This window comes from Colias eurytheme, chromosome 12, assembly GCF_061535395.1.
Source record: "Colias eurytheme isolate Ceu_HAF_F1 chromosome 12, ilColEury1 Martin Lab GWU primary, whole genome shotgun sequence".
Lineage (NCBI taxonomy): Eukaryota > Metazoa > Arthropoda > Insecta > Lepidoptera > Pieridae > Colias > Colias eurytheme.
This window is the reverse complement of record NC_142991.1, coordinates 5012815-5031670: the sequence shown is the minus strand read 5'-3', so window position 1 is coordinate 5031670 and position 18856 is coordinate 5012815. Positions and strand designations below refer to the sequence as shown.

The 18856-nt window shown below is 32.5% G+C and overlaps 1 protein-coding gene across 1 annotated transcript; it reads left to right on the top strand.

The window, feature by feature from the left end:
- The first annotated feature begins 15799 nt into the window (after window positions 1–15799).
- Window positions 15800–18102, top strand: LOC149903970 (uncharacterized). Its single transcript, XM_090107731.1, has 5 exons — window positions 15800–15841; window positions 15934–16081; window positions 16198–16581; window positions 16691–17089; window positions 17717–18102. Exons 1-5 carry the CDS (start codon window positions 15800–15802, stop codon window positions 18100–18102), a joined length of 1359 nt encoding a protein of 452 aa, XP_089963857.1.
- The last annotated feature ends 754 nt before the right edge of the window (window positions 18103–18856 follow it).

Genomic DNA, 18856 nt, shown 5'->3' with positions numbered 1-18856 from the left:
TCCACTTAAAATATTAAGTGCATATCATGAGTTAAGTGTTATTGCACTCAAGTACCTACCTACATTGTTTAACCGTGCAGACAAGATATGATAGTAATTTAAAACTAATCTCAAAGCTATGCAAAAGAAATCTTTTAATTTTCTCATTTTCACGTTCGCTTGGTTGAAAACAATATTATTAAATATAAAGTAACTTTCCATTGAACTGCCTAGACGAGTAGGGTGAGGGAGATATTTCTGTTTGTCTAGACTGCATATGTAGTTTCTCAAATTTTAAATGTTATTGCCTTATTTTATTTTAGAACCTCTCATTGTACAATAGACTACAAACCCGCATATGAAAAAAATATGGGTCAAATGAACCACCACGGGACATATCTAGTACGAAAGAAGAGCAAAAAATAATAAGATTCATCACTATGCCGTCACTTGTAAGCTGTCCAACTGAGTGCAGATGAGAATTGAAAAGTACAGGTAGACTCGGTAAATTTTGGTCATATATTTTTGTACGGCATCCTTAACCATCGATAGATCCATTAAAAATAATAAGAAACCGCTCAGTGCCGTACAAAAATGGTGGTCCACCAAGTCGGAATTTTTATTTAATTTCCGAGAGTTACCGGGGGTAAATTTGGTCATTTGACCATGTACGGCATCTGTGTCATACTATTGCTATACTGCTTTTAATCCATTATTCCGCAACGCCGTACAAAAATCATGGGGACAAGGGGAAAAAATCGAGAGTTGTAATCCCCTCTCTTTCCCCACTCCAGGGGGTCATTTGACACAACACGAAATAAATTTATTTTTAAAGTATTTTATGCATAGATAATATTTTTTCATGTGCCGTAAATTTTCGTTGGTTCAAAGGGGAAAAATCTGAAAAAGAAAAAAATCCATATAACGAAATGTTTGCTTTATATTTTTATAATAAAATATAAATATACATTAATATTAAGAAGCTCGAGGTGGTTAATTATCACCTTGGAAAGTTGGAGTCAGGTGGAATGGACTCCGTTAAATTGATGAACTAATAAAAAAGCTATGAACGAAAAGATGTGAATTATATGCAATCAGTCCATGAATACAAGTAAAGTCACAAGCAAATGCTAGTAATATATACATATTCAAAATGTACAAGTAAAGCGCTTTCAAATGATACCAAACACTGCATATTTATCTTGGCTTTATTTTTTTACTCTGTATGTTTTGTCCGCTAGAGGGCGCCATATTAGATTTTGTGAAACCCCATATAGCCTTTAGCTAGCTGGTCGTTGGTTATCCAGTGAACAATTCAGACGCCTCTAATGATATGTCATTTGTCGAATTCTGATAAGTAGTTTAGAAGTTACGAGGGAATAGATGAACATACATACATGACCTGTCAAAACCATAACCCTCCTTTTGCTTTGCCGTAGTTGGGTAAAAATATGTTAATGCCGTACTGTATCAAATGGCCATAAAGCACCCTTAAAATTGTAGCTTTCGTCGCTTTCATCAGCCTAAAAGATGTGGTCTGCACAAAAATGTACGGAATCGTTTTTTCCTAATTTATCTATGTTAATACTATTTAAAACAACAAATAAAGTGTAGAAAACTATTATATTTCATTAATCTACGATGTTTAAACTTTAACAAAATTTCTGGTTTTGCATTTCTCTATAACTTTTTTTAGAACGGTTTCTTTTGAACGGCAATACTATATAACAATTGAATTTTACAATATCATGTTAAAAAAAAAGTTCCCGTACAGGGTCAAATGACCTTACAGCTCTTTATATCAAGAATTCGATGAAATTAAGATGATTATTGGTATACATTTAAAAGAACAATTATTTTTTGACGGCATTGCTTTTAATAGTACTTTTGAGTGCTAGATAATGTTTTGGAACCGAAGCCGTACTTAGTCAAATGACCCCCTGGAGTGGGGAAAGAGAGGGGATTGCAACTCTCGATTTTTTCCCCTTGTCCCCATGATTTTTGTACGGCGTTGCGGAATAATGGATTAAAAGCAGTATAGCAATAGTATGACACAGATGCCGTACATGGTCAAATGACCAAATTTACCCCCGGTAACTCTCGGAAATTAAATAAAAATTCCGACTTGGTGGACCAACATTTTTGTACGGCACTGAGCGGTTTCTTATTATTTTTAATGGATCTATCGATGGTTAAGAATGCCGTACAAAAATATATGACCAAAATTTACCGAGTCTACCTGTACTTTTCAATTCTCATCTGCACTCAGTTGGACAGCTTACAAGTGACGGCATAGTGATGAATCTTATTATTTTTTGCTCTTCTTTCGTTCTAGATATGATGGTTCATTTGACCCATATTTTTTTCATATGTGGGCTTGTAGTCTACAATGGTAGCATCGTTTAAACAAACTAGCTTTCCGCCCGTTCGTACTGTTTTGTACCTACAAATCTTAACAAATGTTTTTTTGATAAATAAAGGTAGGTACATACCTACATTTGTTTATTAAAAATATGGCATCATAATCCATTGCGTACGTATATATATATACGTTAAAGATCTTAGCATATCTGCATAGGGATACACTAAGAATTCAGACAGTTATTTAATAGTTTAATACATTAACATATAATCAATTTCATTTCAATTTCTTATTCTGTAGGTACCCAATAATTATACTCCTTCTAATTTATAAAAATATTTAAAATAAAAAAAGAGTAACTATTCCTTTGTGTGTCAAATTGCTTGCTTCATCTGGTTTCATCCATATTCCACAATAAGCATAAAATATACCGACATCATAATATGTACGTAGATATAAACTCGTAATCTAAGTCAGACGCATAAAACTTGTCTGGAATACACCTATATAGAGCGAGTATATATCGTGACCTAATTCAACAGAGGAGGCGCAGCCCAAAGGGTCGTTTCGCCCTCGTGCCCATGAAGTGCCGACACCTTTCCGCCGCCCCCGCGTCTAGACATTCATGTTGCTATATCCAATATTATTCTATAGACAGTGAATAAATTGAACTTTTATCTAGTCGCATGTCCAGCTTAATCAGAGTATTCTGTGAAAAAATCTCAAGTCACCCTGTTAAATAGAAAAATCGAGGATATTTTCGATTGGCTGATCTATGAACATTTTCCGTTAACTGTTTTGTTGATTTCAAATTCTCACTTGTCAATATATTATATAAATGTGATAGGTACTATGAGTGTTTCTATGAATTAATATTTCAACCTCAAACTCACTCAAGACATCCATCCTATCTCATTCACTCTCAGAAATTTATTCAAATAGCATATTGCATGTATTTTCGTAGTTAAGAATTTACCTCTGTATAAACTGTGTAAATAGACGTAAGCTGGAAGAGACTATTCTCCACAACACAGGGAATCCTAGTGTGGAGATTAGTGCATTGTATTATCTACAAAATGTTTATGCAACAATAAAGATTTTTGTATTTTGTATTTTTTTTTGTATTTAATTAAACAACATAATCATCATAAGAAAATATAATCTTGTAAAAGTTTACATAAACAAAAAAGTGTTTCAGTTGAGTTTCGATTTAATTATAAAGTCATTCCGATAATCTCTATTCTATTTATATACTGATATACAATTATATTTTTGGTAAATTTGAAAAAAAAAACCGTACTTACCTACGTAAAACAGGCTTTAGATCGTCCCAATTTTCTCAAATAACCGGTCAGTCGACAAGGGTGTACAAATTTAGACTTTAAGGTGAATCACTACATAGTATAAAACAAAGTCGCTTTCTCTGTCCCTATCATCCCTATGTCCCTTTGTATGCTTAAATCTTTAAAACTACGCAACGGATTTTGATGTGGTTTTTTTTAATAATAGACCTAAGTCCTAATAATAATATATTGATTAGGTATATTAAATAAAACCACAGGTAAAACTGTGATAATGTGATTAGTAATGGCATAGAATATGTACTATGCATATTACCACGTACATGTTTGATAATATCGATGGCGATTCTCGATTCATACATTTGTAAGCGACATTTGTTTGTGTGTGGCTCACTGTGGCTAATTACGCGTATCACCGCGCAGTGCAAGGGCGCGAGCAGTGCGTCTAGACAGCCCATATCACGGGAGCTTTAGGGCCACAGTGTAAGGGTTGGTGACTACTAAAAATACGGTCATAGCTTTATATTTTTAAACATGTTTGCATAAAATTACAATAAACTAGCAGCGTACGTAATAAATTAATCAACCCTTTATTCATTTTTTATTTGGTTTATAGCGTATGACTAAAATCGGTTTCCTTTTCTTGTAAAAGAAACACTTTTTTGCAATTCAGTATAAATAAATATAAAATATTAATAGGATATATTATGTAACATTTATTTGATTAAAAACGGTTTTCAATGACTAACGTACGCGTCTTTCCAAACTATACAAGGCCAGTACGCAACGGTGTGAAACTAATCACGTATAGTTTGGAAATAACTTTTTTACAAAGTTCTTCCAATCTATACAACAGCAGTACGCAAATACTCGCGTATACTTTGTAGTGAAGTAAGTAAGAATAGCGCTCCAAAATATACAGCGCCAGTACGCATGCGGATTGCGGACTAATCGTGTATGTTTCGGAGTAGGTAAGCGCGGCGTCTTTCCATTGCTCGCGTTTATATTATTGTATTGCTGTTTTGAAATCTATTGTATTGTATTTAGTGTATATAATGTTGCGTACTGATCGTATATTTTTTGTATCGAGGATGCTTGTGTCTTCGTTCCCGACTATACTGCACGACTTACAATTGACAATAGTGCTAAAATGTAAGAATCTAATAAGTCCAGAAGAAGACGGTTGCGAGGCGACGGAGCCCCGCTTCGCGGGGCTCCTATTTTTGTGTAGTTAAAAAAAACACGAACCTAACCTAACCCATAGGTAACCCTTATATCTGTTACCTATTTATTTTTATTCCATAAGCTTACCTAATAATATTTTTATTCCATATTTTACTGAATCAATCAAGAAGAATAAAAGTAGATAGATATAGCTGTACAAGTCTTTGATTGCCTATATATTTATTATTTCGCTCAAGCGTAAGTTGTTTATTAGCTATATTTAGTTATACATATTTTGCGTACTGATCGTGTATAGTTTGGAACGAAGAAGCAAGCATCCGCGTTACAAAGTATACACGATCAGTACGCAAAATTCGTGTATATATTGTAATAACAAACTTAAAAACAGCATTACAAAGTATACACGAGCAGTTTCCTATGGTTGCGTTCTGGCTATGTATAGTTTGGAAATACGCCTAACGTACGTCATTGAAAACCATTGGAATAAAATTGATGTAGAGCGATTTTTAACACTATATTTCATAGCTTCACTGGAGGAAAGGCCTTGTATTTCTATGCTATGTGTCTCTAATTAATGGCACTATATTATTCCGACTGACGATGCTTTCATTGTGACATGCCTTGAAGGCATCTCTAGGAATTCAAAGAAGATTGCAGGAAACATGTGGGTACCTATTTGCATCATAATGATGATGAAATAATTTCCCTTGTACGATATGTGCTTAGTTAGCATGACACGTTACATTATGTGCAGATGTGCTTGAAATAATGACTTCTCTGCAGTAAAAGTTATTACTACTGTGTTAAATGAATTGGATTACATAATTTTATTTCTTAATTTTTATTATCATGATATTTCCACTTAACAACAACTTATTCATAAAAATTAAAAGATTACAATAACATGAAATGAAAGAAAAGTGTGAGTATAGTAGGTACGCAGATATATTGAATACCTAATAGCTACAGCCTGCAAGTTTTTTTTGGTGTCAATGCCTTATTAATTTAGCCTGAATTCCTCGGCTTTATCCCATTGCAATGGGATAAAGCCGAGGAATTCAGGCTAAATTTACTGCGTACCAGTTTTAAGAAGAGAAGATGTTGAAGTCTTTTTTTGGGGAGTTCCGATCAATCTATACAAAGTTTGTGATTAATAACAATAGCTGCAACACTAATTCAGCCCCTAATTTTTTTACTTACTAAGTTTCAGCTATGACAAAAAACAGCATGAAGGAAAAGCAAACCTCACTACCTAATACATCCATCTAAACAAACTTTCAGTTTCATATTTTATATACATATTCAGTAGAATCAAATACACCAGTTTTTGATCCGGTACAAAATTATCCTTGAACTATGTCTTCTTTCTATTCTCAGTAACTAAAACGATATGCTTCAATCTGATCTATAGTAAACTGTAAATTATTAGATATAATAAATCATAATGTTCTTGTTCGTTGAACACAGCAATTGCATTCATTCACCTTATAAAGTATTTAGACGAAAATTTTCATAATACAGCATGCAATATGCATTGAAAAGGTAATAAGGCCTTCGAGTAACCTCCAGACGATATCACGCTCCGTTTCGTGTCCCCAGCTCGGTCTAGACTAGACAAACAATGCTTTTACGTCATCAGCCTACATCTGAAGGTACCTTACGTAGTTCGCTGCATACCTGTTTAAATATTATTCATCGAAAGTTATGCAAAAATCACTCGCTGCAGTTTGGGTGTTACTTTTGATAAATTGTTCGAAGTAAATTTTTAGAATAGGGATAAGTATCCAAAACGTTTAAGATTCACTATGCAATCCGATAATATTTTTTTTCGTTTCATCGGGATAATGGCTGTCAGGTCCGTCTAAGTTGAATGATTATTATAATTTGTAAAATTTACTAGCAATACTAATTTTAAATTGAATAGTAGATGACTGCAATGCATTGAATATGAATTAGCATAGGTATAGTTTTTTTTTTATATTTTTCTGTTTGAACGCCAGGTGCTCTAGGTCTAACAATGTAGAGCCACAGGTAATATTGTATTATAGTACCTATAGCCTATGTATTTTAGTACTACTATAAAATGTATCTATTGTTTAAGGAACATTGATTAAGGTATTAAATATTTACACATATTCAAGTAAGTGTGTCTTACAATTGTGGGTAGTTAGATAACGTATTACATATTATGTAATGTGAAAAACGACGATGTCCTAAAACTAGGTTAGCAACTATAGATTTACTATTAATTTATGTATATTACCGACAAAGGATGTATGTTTTAATTCCTCTGAAAGTCGGTATTCTAGACGAGAGTAAACTGTCTAGGAGTACTTAAGTGTTAAAAGTGCAGCGTACTGCTGGCTATTATCTATTTCACCTTCAGACGGTGTCTCCGCTAGGCACGCTCGCGAGCGCTTTGTAAAGTCTAGACGAATTGCATTATGGAAATTTATATACCTAGACGACTATTTACTCAAACCGAAAAATCAATATTAAGTACGCTTTTATTAACCTTAATGTTATTTGCTGACATTCATTTGTACATGGTACAACGTAGGTTGATTAGAGTTCTCTTTAGACGCCCTAAAAATTGATTTTAGAGTTTACCGATAGGTAACTTCACAACCAAATTACATAGGTACTTACCGAATATTATTTTTAAAATTATAAAACATTTAATTTTTTTAATACTTTTGCATTGTAGGAGAGTTTTCGATCATCGTCTAAACAAACAATTAACAAGGTTTATAGTTAAGTAAAATCTCATTAATTGAAAATCGAATGAGGCATGTCAATTAGATAAGAAGACATTATCTATGGAAAATACTGAATAAATAATTGTTGATATGCCTATTTTATTCGCATTGTATTTTCCACGAACTGGTTCTTATCACACTACATCTCCCAAGATAACGAGATAGTTTCAACGAAAAGCAGGTATATGGAAATATCTAAGATAAGATTCTGGTATGACTTATTCAGCGAAACACCTGCGCGTGCAATCCTAGGCGATTCCTCGATTCTTGTCAAATTAAAATTTTAAATCTTGACATGGGAACTGTTGCTTATAGAGACAGATATCTTCATAGACATAACGATTTTAGAAAGGTATCCTTTGTCAATTACTATTAAGTAGAATTTTAATTTGTAGGTAATATTATAATCGGTTGGCTATGAAGTGGTCTTCCTCTATCCACATAAAAAAATACCTATTGTATTTATGTACCATAATAATAATAGCACCATATCCGTGCTACGAACTCAATGAATATGAATTTAAAAGACCAACTTAAGGCATTTTCCCATAACAATTGTTATACGTAAACATAAAAATGTATTCATTGTTTTTTCGTAAGACATTTGGGTGACATATTTGTTAATGAGTTTGAGTGAGGTCGAGCCGAGAGTGCGACCCCACGCGTCGCCGTGCGTCCTATTTTTTGCTGCGTAGCAGATTGGCGTAATCGCGGACAGACGTCGACGCGCCAACCGTTAGTTACGACCGCTCCACTTTAAACCTCATCCATTTTAATTTAACAAAAGTGCCGGCCGATAGCGCGGAGGAAGCACTCATTTCCGTCGGCAACTCGCCTCTGACTCATGTCTCCCTTCGCTTGGACAAAAAATGCCCAATATTCCTTATTGCTCTTTAACAAGGTTCGTCGCGACTCTAATCATCCTGACTTGACAACAAATTGTTATCTTAGTCTGATTGGCATTACCTAAATAGATCAATATATATCTATCTGTAAAATTATTTTTATTAACATAATATGTGGTTATAATTTTATAATCACTATTCACTACCATATAGTTCAAGCATAATTTAATTAGGGCAATGAGTTTCAGTGGCTCTACAAATTGCTTATGGCAAGGTCATATTTTTTTTCATGCAATTAGCTATTTCAGAGCCATTAACTTGTCGTTATAATTAATATTATAATAGATTTCTCATTTTCTCCCATAACTGAAATATTCATAAATTAATTAGTTTAATCCCATATACCTACTCATTAAAGCACTAGAAAAAGGGACACAACCTAAATAAACACTAGATGGCCTGCAGCCAGCTATTCTATAATGTCATGACGTATATAGAAACCTATAAAATCAAAAAGGTAGACGTAGCACAATGATAATGTTATGGTCATGCACTTTCGGCGGCTAACATTGTGATTGGATACGCGCTTACATAACGGCCGGCACGCTCCATTAACGCTTACCCTCACAATGTCGTCAGTGACGTCACCTAATAGCGCTTCAACTGACGACGTCGAACAGTCTGCGCAATTTAGGGTTGTGAGTACATTGCGTGATTTATTTACGTGAAATTCGGCTACGTTGTGATAAGAAGGCTAATCGTGTACAGAATGATCCTTTCCTTCGCTCTCAAAGGTTTGTTTCGAGGCTCTACGTGTGTACGAGTGCATCTAAGGACACTCTCTTATTTAAATAGCACTGACCTATTTGCTTCGAAATATATAAATAATACGGTGAATGAACGTTATTCCGGGAATTTCTTTCATCTAACCACCAGTTAACCAAAGATAAATTTATACGTAGATCTGTAAGTCATAAGTATTTCTGTCCACACTTGTTTGTGTCTGCCGTTTTATGACTAAGGCTGGACAAGGGCTGGACCCATGTTACATCACACATATATGTAGTAAAAATTTTATGACGTCTTCACAGACGTCACGGCTATTCTACGATTAAACTATATGTTTGCGTGCCCGATGGTTTGTTTCTGAGTTTTTCACACGTATGCGGTACGGTCTACGGATAGTATTGTATGATAAACTATGTTGTTTACACTATTAATTACAAAAAAAATGTGTGCGTGTACTAGTGTACACACGTAAGAAGTGAAACTTCTTTATGACCTTATTTGTCAAAAAATAATTTACTATATGCAACTTTACAGAAATACGTCGAATCAAAGATGGCGCGTAACGGAAAAATGTCACGCGTAACGAAAAAATGTTACACTAAATTTTTATCCAACCCCGAAGTGAAACCCCGAAGAAGTTTCACTTCAAAAATATATCTGTTTTTCTTAATTTTAAATACATTAAATACGGGTAATTGCAGCCCTGACCCACTCAAGTGATTTGCATTCATGGTGCATGCATACATCTACGACGCACCTATTTGGATTGGTATAAGGTCAGTCACCACTTATGTTGTCATTTGTCTTTTTAGGGCAAACATACAATAGAATTAATATTATCGGTATGTTCATATACAAACGTCATTATATTGAAGTATCTATATTGAAAAACATTCGTAATGATACTCCTGATTCCAGCTACTTCATAATATACATATATGTATATATATGTTACGTTACGCTACGTCATAATATTAGTTCTCAACAAGGTTCTCGCATTTATAACTTTAATAAAAATGGATTTTCTTTAATTTAGTTGTATGATTATATTAAGAAATGTAAATCGTTTGTACTATTATTGCACCCTGACTTTTTAACGAGTCAGAGATAGAAATCGCAATTACCTACTCTACGGGAAAGGACAAAAAAAAATGCAAATCAATCTTCTCTTCATACAATGACTACTCTTAAATTCGAATCGAAAATTTATACTTAACTTCAATATGAATGGTAAAGAACATGCAAAATATTTCATGCATCACTTAAGGCAATTACATGGTTCAACGACCTTAATGATTCTGTCAATATATTTGAATTTGTTTTTTTAACCGCCCTCTATAATATACATCATTATTGAAGTAAAAGTGACCAAAGATTATGGAATTGTAAAATGTATCGTATTGTATCGTAATGTGTTAGTGCTTTCTACCTAATTTATGTTTTCTCTGAGAGGCAGTAACATAATATTACATTTATGAATAGTAAATATTGTGTACTAGATATGTACCTATATTGTAAATGTAATGTAGGAAGACTCATCTTTCAACATTAACCGTTATAAGCAAAGTCTCTACTACATGTTATGGCAACAGGAAAAATATAGTACAGTTGAAGATTAAAGGTATTAGGGAAGGAAATAAAACCGACCCAGTACGAGTCAGACTCGCGCACTGAGGGCTCCGATCAAATCTATTTTTTATGATGTTGTAACATAAAATATATGTTTTTTAGCATTGTTTCCATTATTTGTGTCTATAAGACATCGCCGTCATATGATTAAATCTGATATTTGTTTGGATGACTAGGCCGAACTGATTTAACAAGCATCACTTACGACGTCCAACTAGTTAGCGAATCGTAATATAGCCCTTTGAACAGAGCGGATAGAACGTTCGGCATATTGTTGGATGACGAGTTGTTCTTTAGTCATTCAATTAAATGTGGCCATTCAATAATCGCTCTAGTCTTCAATCAAATAGCAGATTCCTCCAGATGACTGCGACATATCTAGTATCTTATTAAAATCCTCTGATTAAACAGATTCTCCAGAGAGTTGACGTCTTCAGAAGAGTATATTTCGTGAAGTAAAAAATATTTAACAAAACAACAATATTGAAAAAAACCTTTGTTTTTCTGATATGATATTTATAATGACGCCTTATTTGATTATTATATTATCCTGAATGTTGGGTTGTAGAATAAAAACGCCTTCGTTACAATTAATATTTTATTATTCCCTTGGTACCTACATTCACTTGATAGTTTTCTTAAATCTTAAATAAATCACAAGGCACGGCTATGGCACTTATAGACCGCACTGGTCGGCTGTTTAAGATCAATTGGCTCGCTGATCGTCTCTTCAAAAAATGTAAGCGATCGACTGACAACTAACCGACTGGAGGGGAGGGGGGTTAAGTTGTCAGGCGGTAGATTATAAATACGAGAAAACCTTGTCGAAGGAAATGTACTATGTATGTTTTTAAAAATTGTAACACTTCTTTCTTCCTCGAAGAGTCACTGCAAAGGAATTATTTTTATATAATTTATATTTTTATGAATCATGAAATCATCGGTTCACCCAGTTAAAAGTGCGGAGGTAACGGAACCAACAAACAATTCAGTTGAATTGAGAATTTCGTCCTATAATGGCGTCAGTTAAAAATGTTGCTATACGTTTATGTCAGTTTTGACTTTCCTACGATTTTATTATAGTGTATGTTTAGTAGGCAGGAAGATACAGACACAAAATTTTGGGTCATTTGTAACAGGATGGCGGTTCTACAGGGGTCTTAGTACGTACGTAGTAGTTAGGGGCGTTAGTCTACGGATTACGGAAGTCAAACGATCTGTAACACAAAAATTTTAGGATTTACCTATATATAGCCCATAAAAAAGAAGTACGGTAGTGTCATGCCATACTTTTCCGGTGTGACTTACAGCCCGCCATACCGACGTGAATGATTTGATTTAAAAAGAAAACCCTTTGTACCAGGCTAATTATACAGCACAGGTAATCATCTTCCAGTAGCCATGTACGAAAATCGCCATGCCATACTTTTCAGACAGTTCCAAATGGTCGCCATACCGCCGAAAATCAGCATTTTTTTTCACTAAACGATTTGTACCATCTTAAATTTTATTTTCAACAGCTCCTGAAAGATCATAAACAGAAGTGTGATAATGCCATACTAATGGGAGGAGGCGAATGTGTATAATAAAATTTCATTGTAAGATTTTATTCGGATTTTGAACGATTTGTAGCAGTATGGCACAAATTTTTAACCGACTTCAAAAGAAAGGTTATCAATTCGGCCGGTATGTTTTATTTTATGTATGAACACCGATTACTCCGAGGTTTCTGAACCGATTAACGTTATTCTTTTTTGTTTGATGCAGAATAGTGTTGAATTGGTCCCATAAAAATTTTATTCGGATAGGCATAAGTAGTACTTTTTATTTTATGAGCATTTTTGTCTGATCTCGATGACTTAATTGAAATGTAGCAAGTAACTTTGATTCACTAAAAAGTATTCAATAAAAATAACTACATTAAAAACTAAGTCGGTGCCAACAAAGTGCCAAGCACTAAGCACTTAGTATTAAGCCCGTGCACCGACATCAAACCTATTTTATAAATAGCACATCTAAATAATATGTAGTAATTAATAATATCAAATCTTTTTTATTTTTTATTTTTAACGTAGTTATTTTTCCCTCTATTAGTATGGCAAATATAATAATGGTCACATTGCATCATATACTTTCCAAATATCTAAATGCCATACTGGTACCTACCAATCGTAATTTTTTTTTTACGTCTTAATCGTCCGCCCCATGTTTGCAATCCGGGATAACATTGTGTCGGTAGAATTGTACACAAACAAACAGAATATAATGATCCCATACTATAACAAGTATTTTACGTATTGTATACAGTCGTATTTTTGATACGTGTCGAATAAATAAGTTTTTCAAGCACTTTGCCCCCTACTAGAAGTATTCAAAATTTCAAAATTTTGTGTCAGTATCTCCCGGCCTATGGATTGTTTTGGACCCTTAAAATATACGATAGAACAGCAATTAATTTTTTTTTTAATATTCAAGGCACAGGTAAAGTCTTGTTACTGTTTAATTATAGGTATGTGTTTTCTGATAATAATTTACTGTCAAAAATTATCAACACTGGATATTATTCAATGACGCCTTTCAAAAACAAAACTAATTTACAAACAGATTTTTATATCTTTACATACCTATTTTTAACTTTAGTTTCATGAACTGCTCATGTAAATACCTATTACAATCTGGTTTAATTTAACAAAACATTCAATTCGGTGAATTTTAGCGTTATTTTGCAAAAAAAACCGCACGTACAGTCCCCCGTCCGAGTCGAACTGACACCGTCAAATTTCGTCGAAAATATGCAATAGAGGTGAGGTTTTATGTGGGTTTTATTATAAATTCGAGTTTTTTCTTGATAATTTAACGATAATAATGAAAATTGAAAAAATAAAGAATACAAGTTATTACAAATATCATAACATATTTTTTGGTATAAATTTCATGTATAAATATGTAGCCGTTTTCCTAACAAAATGCGTTTTATGTTCAAAAAGGGGTTGATTTGTATGTATTTTTTTATGTTTAGGCCGTTCTAAAATGAAAAGTAAACAATACACTTTGTTAATTATATCCTTGAGTATCACATATATTTTTTTTAACACAATCGTACCAACAGTTTCCTCAACAAAATTCAATATGTATAAGGTGTTTTTCGGTTTTGACCATAGTAATCCCCTTAAGTGCACTCGATATTTTCATAATTTATTAGCTTTGTTCATGTGATGTAAAAATAATATGACCGTACTAAGGTAAAAACCCTGTTTCTTTATTTATAAATTATTCTAATGAAATGTTTACGTATGAATAATGCACCCACGTAAATATTTTCAGCAAGGTGTGTCGCCCTTCACGGTGTAATCACGTCAGCGTTGACCGTCACGATTATTTAGCTGCGGTTTCGTTACACGTTCACAATTGTTTAAATTAGGTACAATTCGTGTGGATCTATATTATATCATTTATATAATTATATTCTCATTTATTAAAGGTTAGAGCAGGCCTTGCTCTACAATCTAGAATTGACCTGTATTGTTTTATACATTTTCATTCAAATTTTGAAATTGCTTCTGCAAATAAAGTGTTCATTTGGTACAGTAATATGGAGTTAATGATCTTAATTACTTTTAGAAGATTTTCAATAGATAACCTACGTTTATGTCATTTTTTTAATCTAGTATATGTATACAAAGTAAAATACAGTAAATTACCTATAACGATATGAGTTACGTTCTTATGAGAAAGTGAATTTTAAACAGTGATAATAATATGATAACATTAACTACAAAAAATATATAAAACGCCACTATATTTTTTCTGTATTATTTATGTACAAGCCTCATGTGCTAACAAAACACCAAGTATAATACTGCTAAAAATATGCGGGTTGATTTAAGTCTCATCTTAAGTCGAGACAATAGGTTCGTAACGATGCAATATACCTAGCTACAATCATGTCGGCCTTCACCTTGAACGTCGCCGTGTGACCCTGCCGCCCTAGTCATCCCCACACCCAAACCACACCAGACATTCACCCCCACTCCCTCCCCTTGATAAATGAGCCTTGTAATCGTGTTAAATTTACGAAATATTAGAACTCTACCACCATACTTAATCATTTAGCTGCAACTCTAACAAAATATTTACTGATGCATGTCCAACTTATTTACCTACCTATAATTTTTATAGTAAACGTAAAAATGTTGACATACATAACTTATTTTATGGTTTCATAAATCTTAACAAATGACGTGCTAAATTTTAATTTACGAAGCAATTAATGTCATACTCTAATCCTTATCTATCTAGTGTAGAATAATATTATTCATAAACCATTATTAATAGTTCAAACATAATAAAATTTTAAATTAGGTACATGATTAAATTTGCTTTTTTAACTCTTGGTTAAAATAAACTGTAGGTAGGAAATGCATTTAATTTTAAGCTTATGTTATGCATTAACACAATTTTTTTATTTTAATAAGTAATAAGCTTTTTAATTCAATATGTAGGTACCTAGTTAAGTACATGTGGTACCTATAATTTTGTAAATTTTACTATGCTTTATGAGGAACCTACAATTTTCACTTGCACTAATTTCATTGTGAATAAAGTAGAATAAAATTGAATGTAACACTGTGTGTAGGCGGAGAACAACAATTAAATTATACATACCTATAAATTATAAAAAATAAATATGAGCTAGTACCTATAACCTGGTTGTCCACAAAGGTTAATTATACAGTTTATATGAACTGATTAACATTTTAACGGTATGAAAACAGACATGAAAAGTATTTCTATCATATTTTACTATCGGTAATACTTTACTGGGCACTAAAAATATTCTTCAACTTCATCGCATGTTTTGCGTATCAAATAAATAGAACAGTTAATAAAAAAGTATAAATAGGTCCCAAATGGAATAAAAATCACATTTTATTTCACATACGTTCGAAAATGTCTACTATTGGTTCAATAATTATTATGTTCGCCTTTCAGGTATATAAATAGGCGTTTTATTATTATTTTATACTCTTAAATTAATTATACTATTAATATATACATATATATTAATGAAATAAATGTTATAGGCGGTATCTTGCATTCACGGATGGGATATTTATGATTATTTTGAACGTGATCTAACAAACAATCGAACGGACGATGGTAAGCATAATTTTTGGGAAAACCTTTCAAGCACAACCATTCAACCTCCAACGTCAAAAGTTACTACTCGACGTAAGTACATAAAAATATTACTTAATTCAAATGGTCAATGCAATTACAATACAAAATGTATTTTTTTCCATTAATTAATAGATAATACTTAGTTACTACGCACATGACATTTTTAGAAGCACCAAATCAACAGCAATGTAATGAAAGTTTGTTTAGAAAAAATGATGTTGAAGCTATTGTAAATTACATGTATGACCAGTTAAATCTCAACAAAAGTATTAACGCGTCATATTACACATTTGGAAAAGATGCGCATGACAGTAAGATGGAAAGAATTGATGGATTCGAGGAATGGTTTAGCGGTGGACCGAAACACTTAAAAGAGCTAATCGAAGATATATCTAATAATCATAAGCTCATTCAGCCAAGGGTATCAAAGTTAAGTAACCTTCTGAATGAACAAGAAGCAGTAAACAATCAAATAAATAGCCAGAAGAAACGTTATGTATCCTTATCAAAAAAGTATAACCTGTATAAAAGTCTCTGTGAAGAAAATTGTGGTGAGTAGGTAGCAAATTTATATTGTTTAAACTTCTAAGTTTAGGTACTAACGTGAAGTGAAAAGATAGGTGTGAATAACTGTTCAATTATATATTTATTATATTTTAGGTCATAAAATATCAAAGAGGAGTATTGACGAGAATCTATATTGTGGCACTGCCAAACAAATTAAAGACAAATCTACATTAGAAATGGAGAATTACGTCGAGAAGCTAAAACCAGAGCTGATTACGATTATAAAAAATGTAAGTGAGTCCTACGATACTGATATTCAAGATATGGAACAAAAAATTAAAGAGGCAGCATTAAAGGCTTATGGACCGACAATGTATAAAACACTACTTTTACAAGACGATTATAGAACTTACAAAGAACTTGTGAGTCAAAATTCTGAAAAGAAAATTTATGATATAAAAAAAACCGTCTCGATGATGGATGCTCAATTAACGGAATTGGAACTTGCTGTAGATAAATACAAACAACACTGTATAAGCTGTTCTGAAATATGTAAGTTTTTGCTGATTTAGCTTAAAATGAAACTTAGATTTTAGATTCTTTGGCTCATACTTAGTTACTCATAACGTCGCGGTCGTTTGCGTATATTTTTCACTACTCAATTTGTTTTCGTTTATAAGAGTGCTGATAGATTAGGTTCTAGAGCATTCACTTGTAAAAGAACATCAGGCAATCGCTGTTTTTTATCAAATATCACTTGCGCTTGATGTAATATAGATACAATGTAATAGAAAGTACCTATTACATTTAAAAAAAGAACGCATTGGTGTAAAATATTAACAAACTACCAAGCCTAATCAGGCTTTGCAATTGTAATCGCAAGGGACTACGAAATGTTACAAGTACCTACTTTTATATAAGGTAAGATAATAATTAATATAATTATTCACTCGCTGTGAGCATTACCTATACTGAACGTCATAGCATTCTTAAGAATGTTCCATTGTATAGAAAATTCGAGAAAATGCTCGAGTGTTCTCTGTTACATTTTACATGTTACAAAAACATATTGATGTAAAAAAAATCTATATTTACGTCCTACCATCTCTCAAGTGTGTACAATTACTTGATGATTTTTTTAAAGTGATTTTTTTAAAGGTGTCTTTATTTTCATTTCAGCAATTACCAGGGTTTCTCGGATGATTGTAACTTCTGCGGACGATGTCATAAATTCTCAGAATGAATTTGGTTCTTTGTTAGATATTGTTATCGAATCTAAAAAGGAGCAAATTCGTAGTCAAGCTATGAACGATATTACAAATATATTCCATGATGTGAATGAAAGAATTAATGCAATGTTACAACGCGAAATGGACATGAAAAACTTTGAGCCTGTTCAAGAAGACATTAAAAATGAACTAGATAAAGAAAGGGATACACTAAGTGCCTTCATAAAAATTGTTTCCAAAGAAAGTATTGATGCATTTTTCTCGTTGGAAGAGCCTGCTGAGCAATTAAAATCCGATATTAGTAATTTGTTCAATGAGTTACAGAAAAATGTTTAAGTATTGATTTCCTAATAACTTTAAACTATTTTAATAAACTATCATTTCAAAATATCACATCACATACCTTGTAAACACCTTGGTTCAAGAATAATTTATCTTTAATAAATAATTTATCTTTGATTTGATAACATATAGATAGTAAGATTTAAGATGATAAAAACAACAAAAAAAACCCTAATCATCATTATCTTGTATCTGTGAAAGATTTTGATCCTCACCTAGCGCTGAACATATGGATTTTAGTAATATTGTGATTTGTGAGTGGTTTTTTTTATATATTTTTATTTTGTAATTGACACCAAAGTCCAAAAATTGACTCGTCCTCTTTAAAATAAATCGTTATGATGCATTTATAATAAAGGGTGAGCGACCGGCGGCCGATTACCGATATACAGCACTTCACGATAAATGTGAATAGGTATTGTGCGCGGGCGCATACAAAAGTGTTGTAGCTTATTGTGAATTATATTTGAGAGGGTTCAAGCAGACGTTGACACTGAACAGCAAGATACACTAGGTTTTTATTTATTTATTAAATAAATGTGCTAAAAATAAATCATTCAATGATACAAATGGTTCCTTCATTTAATCGATTTTAATTTAAAACCTGTATTTAAAAAATAAGAATAACTAATATTCTAATAATATCTACTCTTCACCCAAATTTAAAGACAGAATAATTTAAACCTATTTAAATTTAACAATAAATTTATTACATAAAAAGTATATCCAATGAAAAAAATAAAAAAGG

Excerpts from the sequence above, each read along its gene's own strand:
- LOC149903970 (XM_090107731.1), top strand. The coding sequence starts at position 15,800 with ATGTCTACTATTGGTTCAATAATTATTATGTTCGCCTTTCAG. Across the intron at positions 15,842-15,933 it reads TTATTATGTTCGCCTTTCAG|GCGGTATCTTGCATTCACGG; the intron begins GTATATAAATAG and ends TAAATGTTATAG. Across the intron at positions 17,090-17,716 it reads TATAAGCTGTTCTGAAATAT|CAATTACCAGGGTTTCTCGG; the intron begins GTAAGTTTTTGC and ends TTTTCATTTCAG.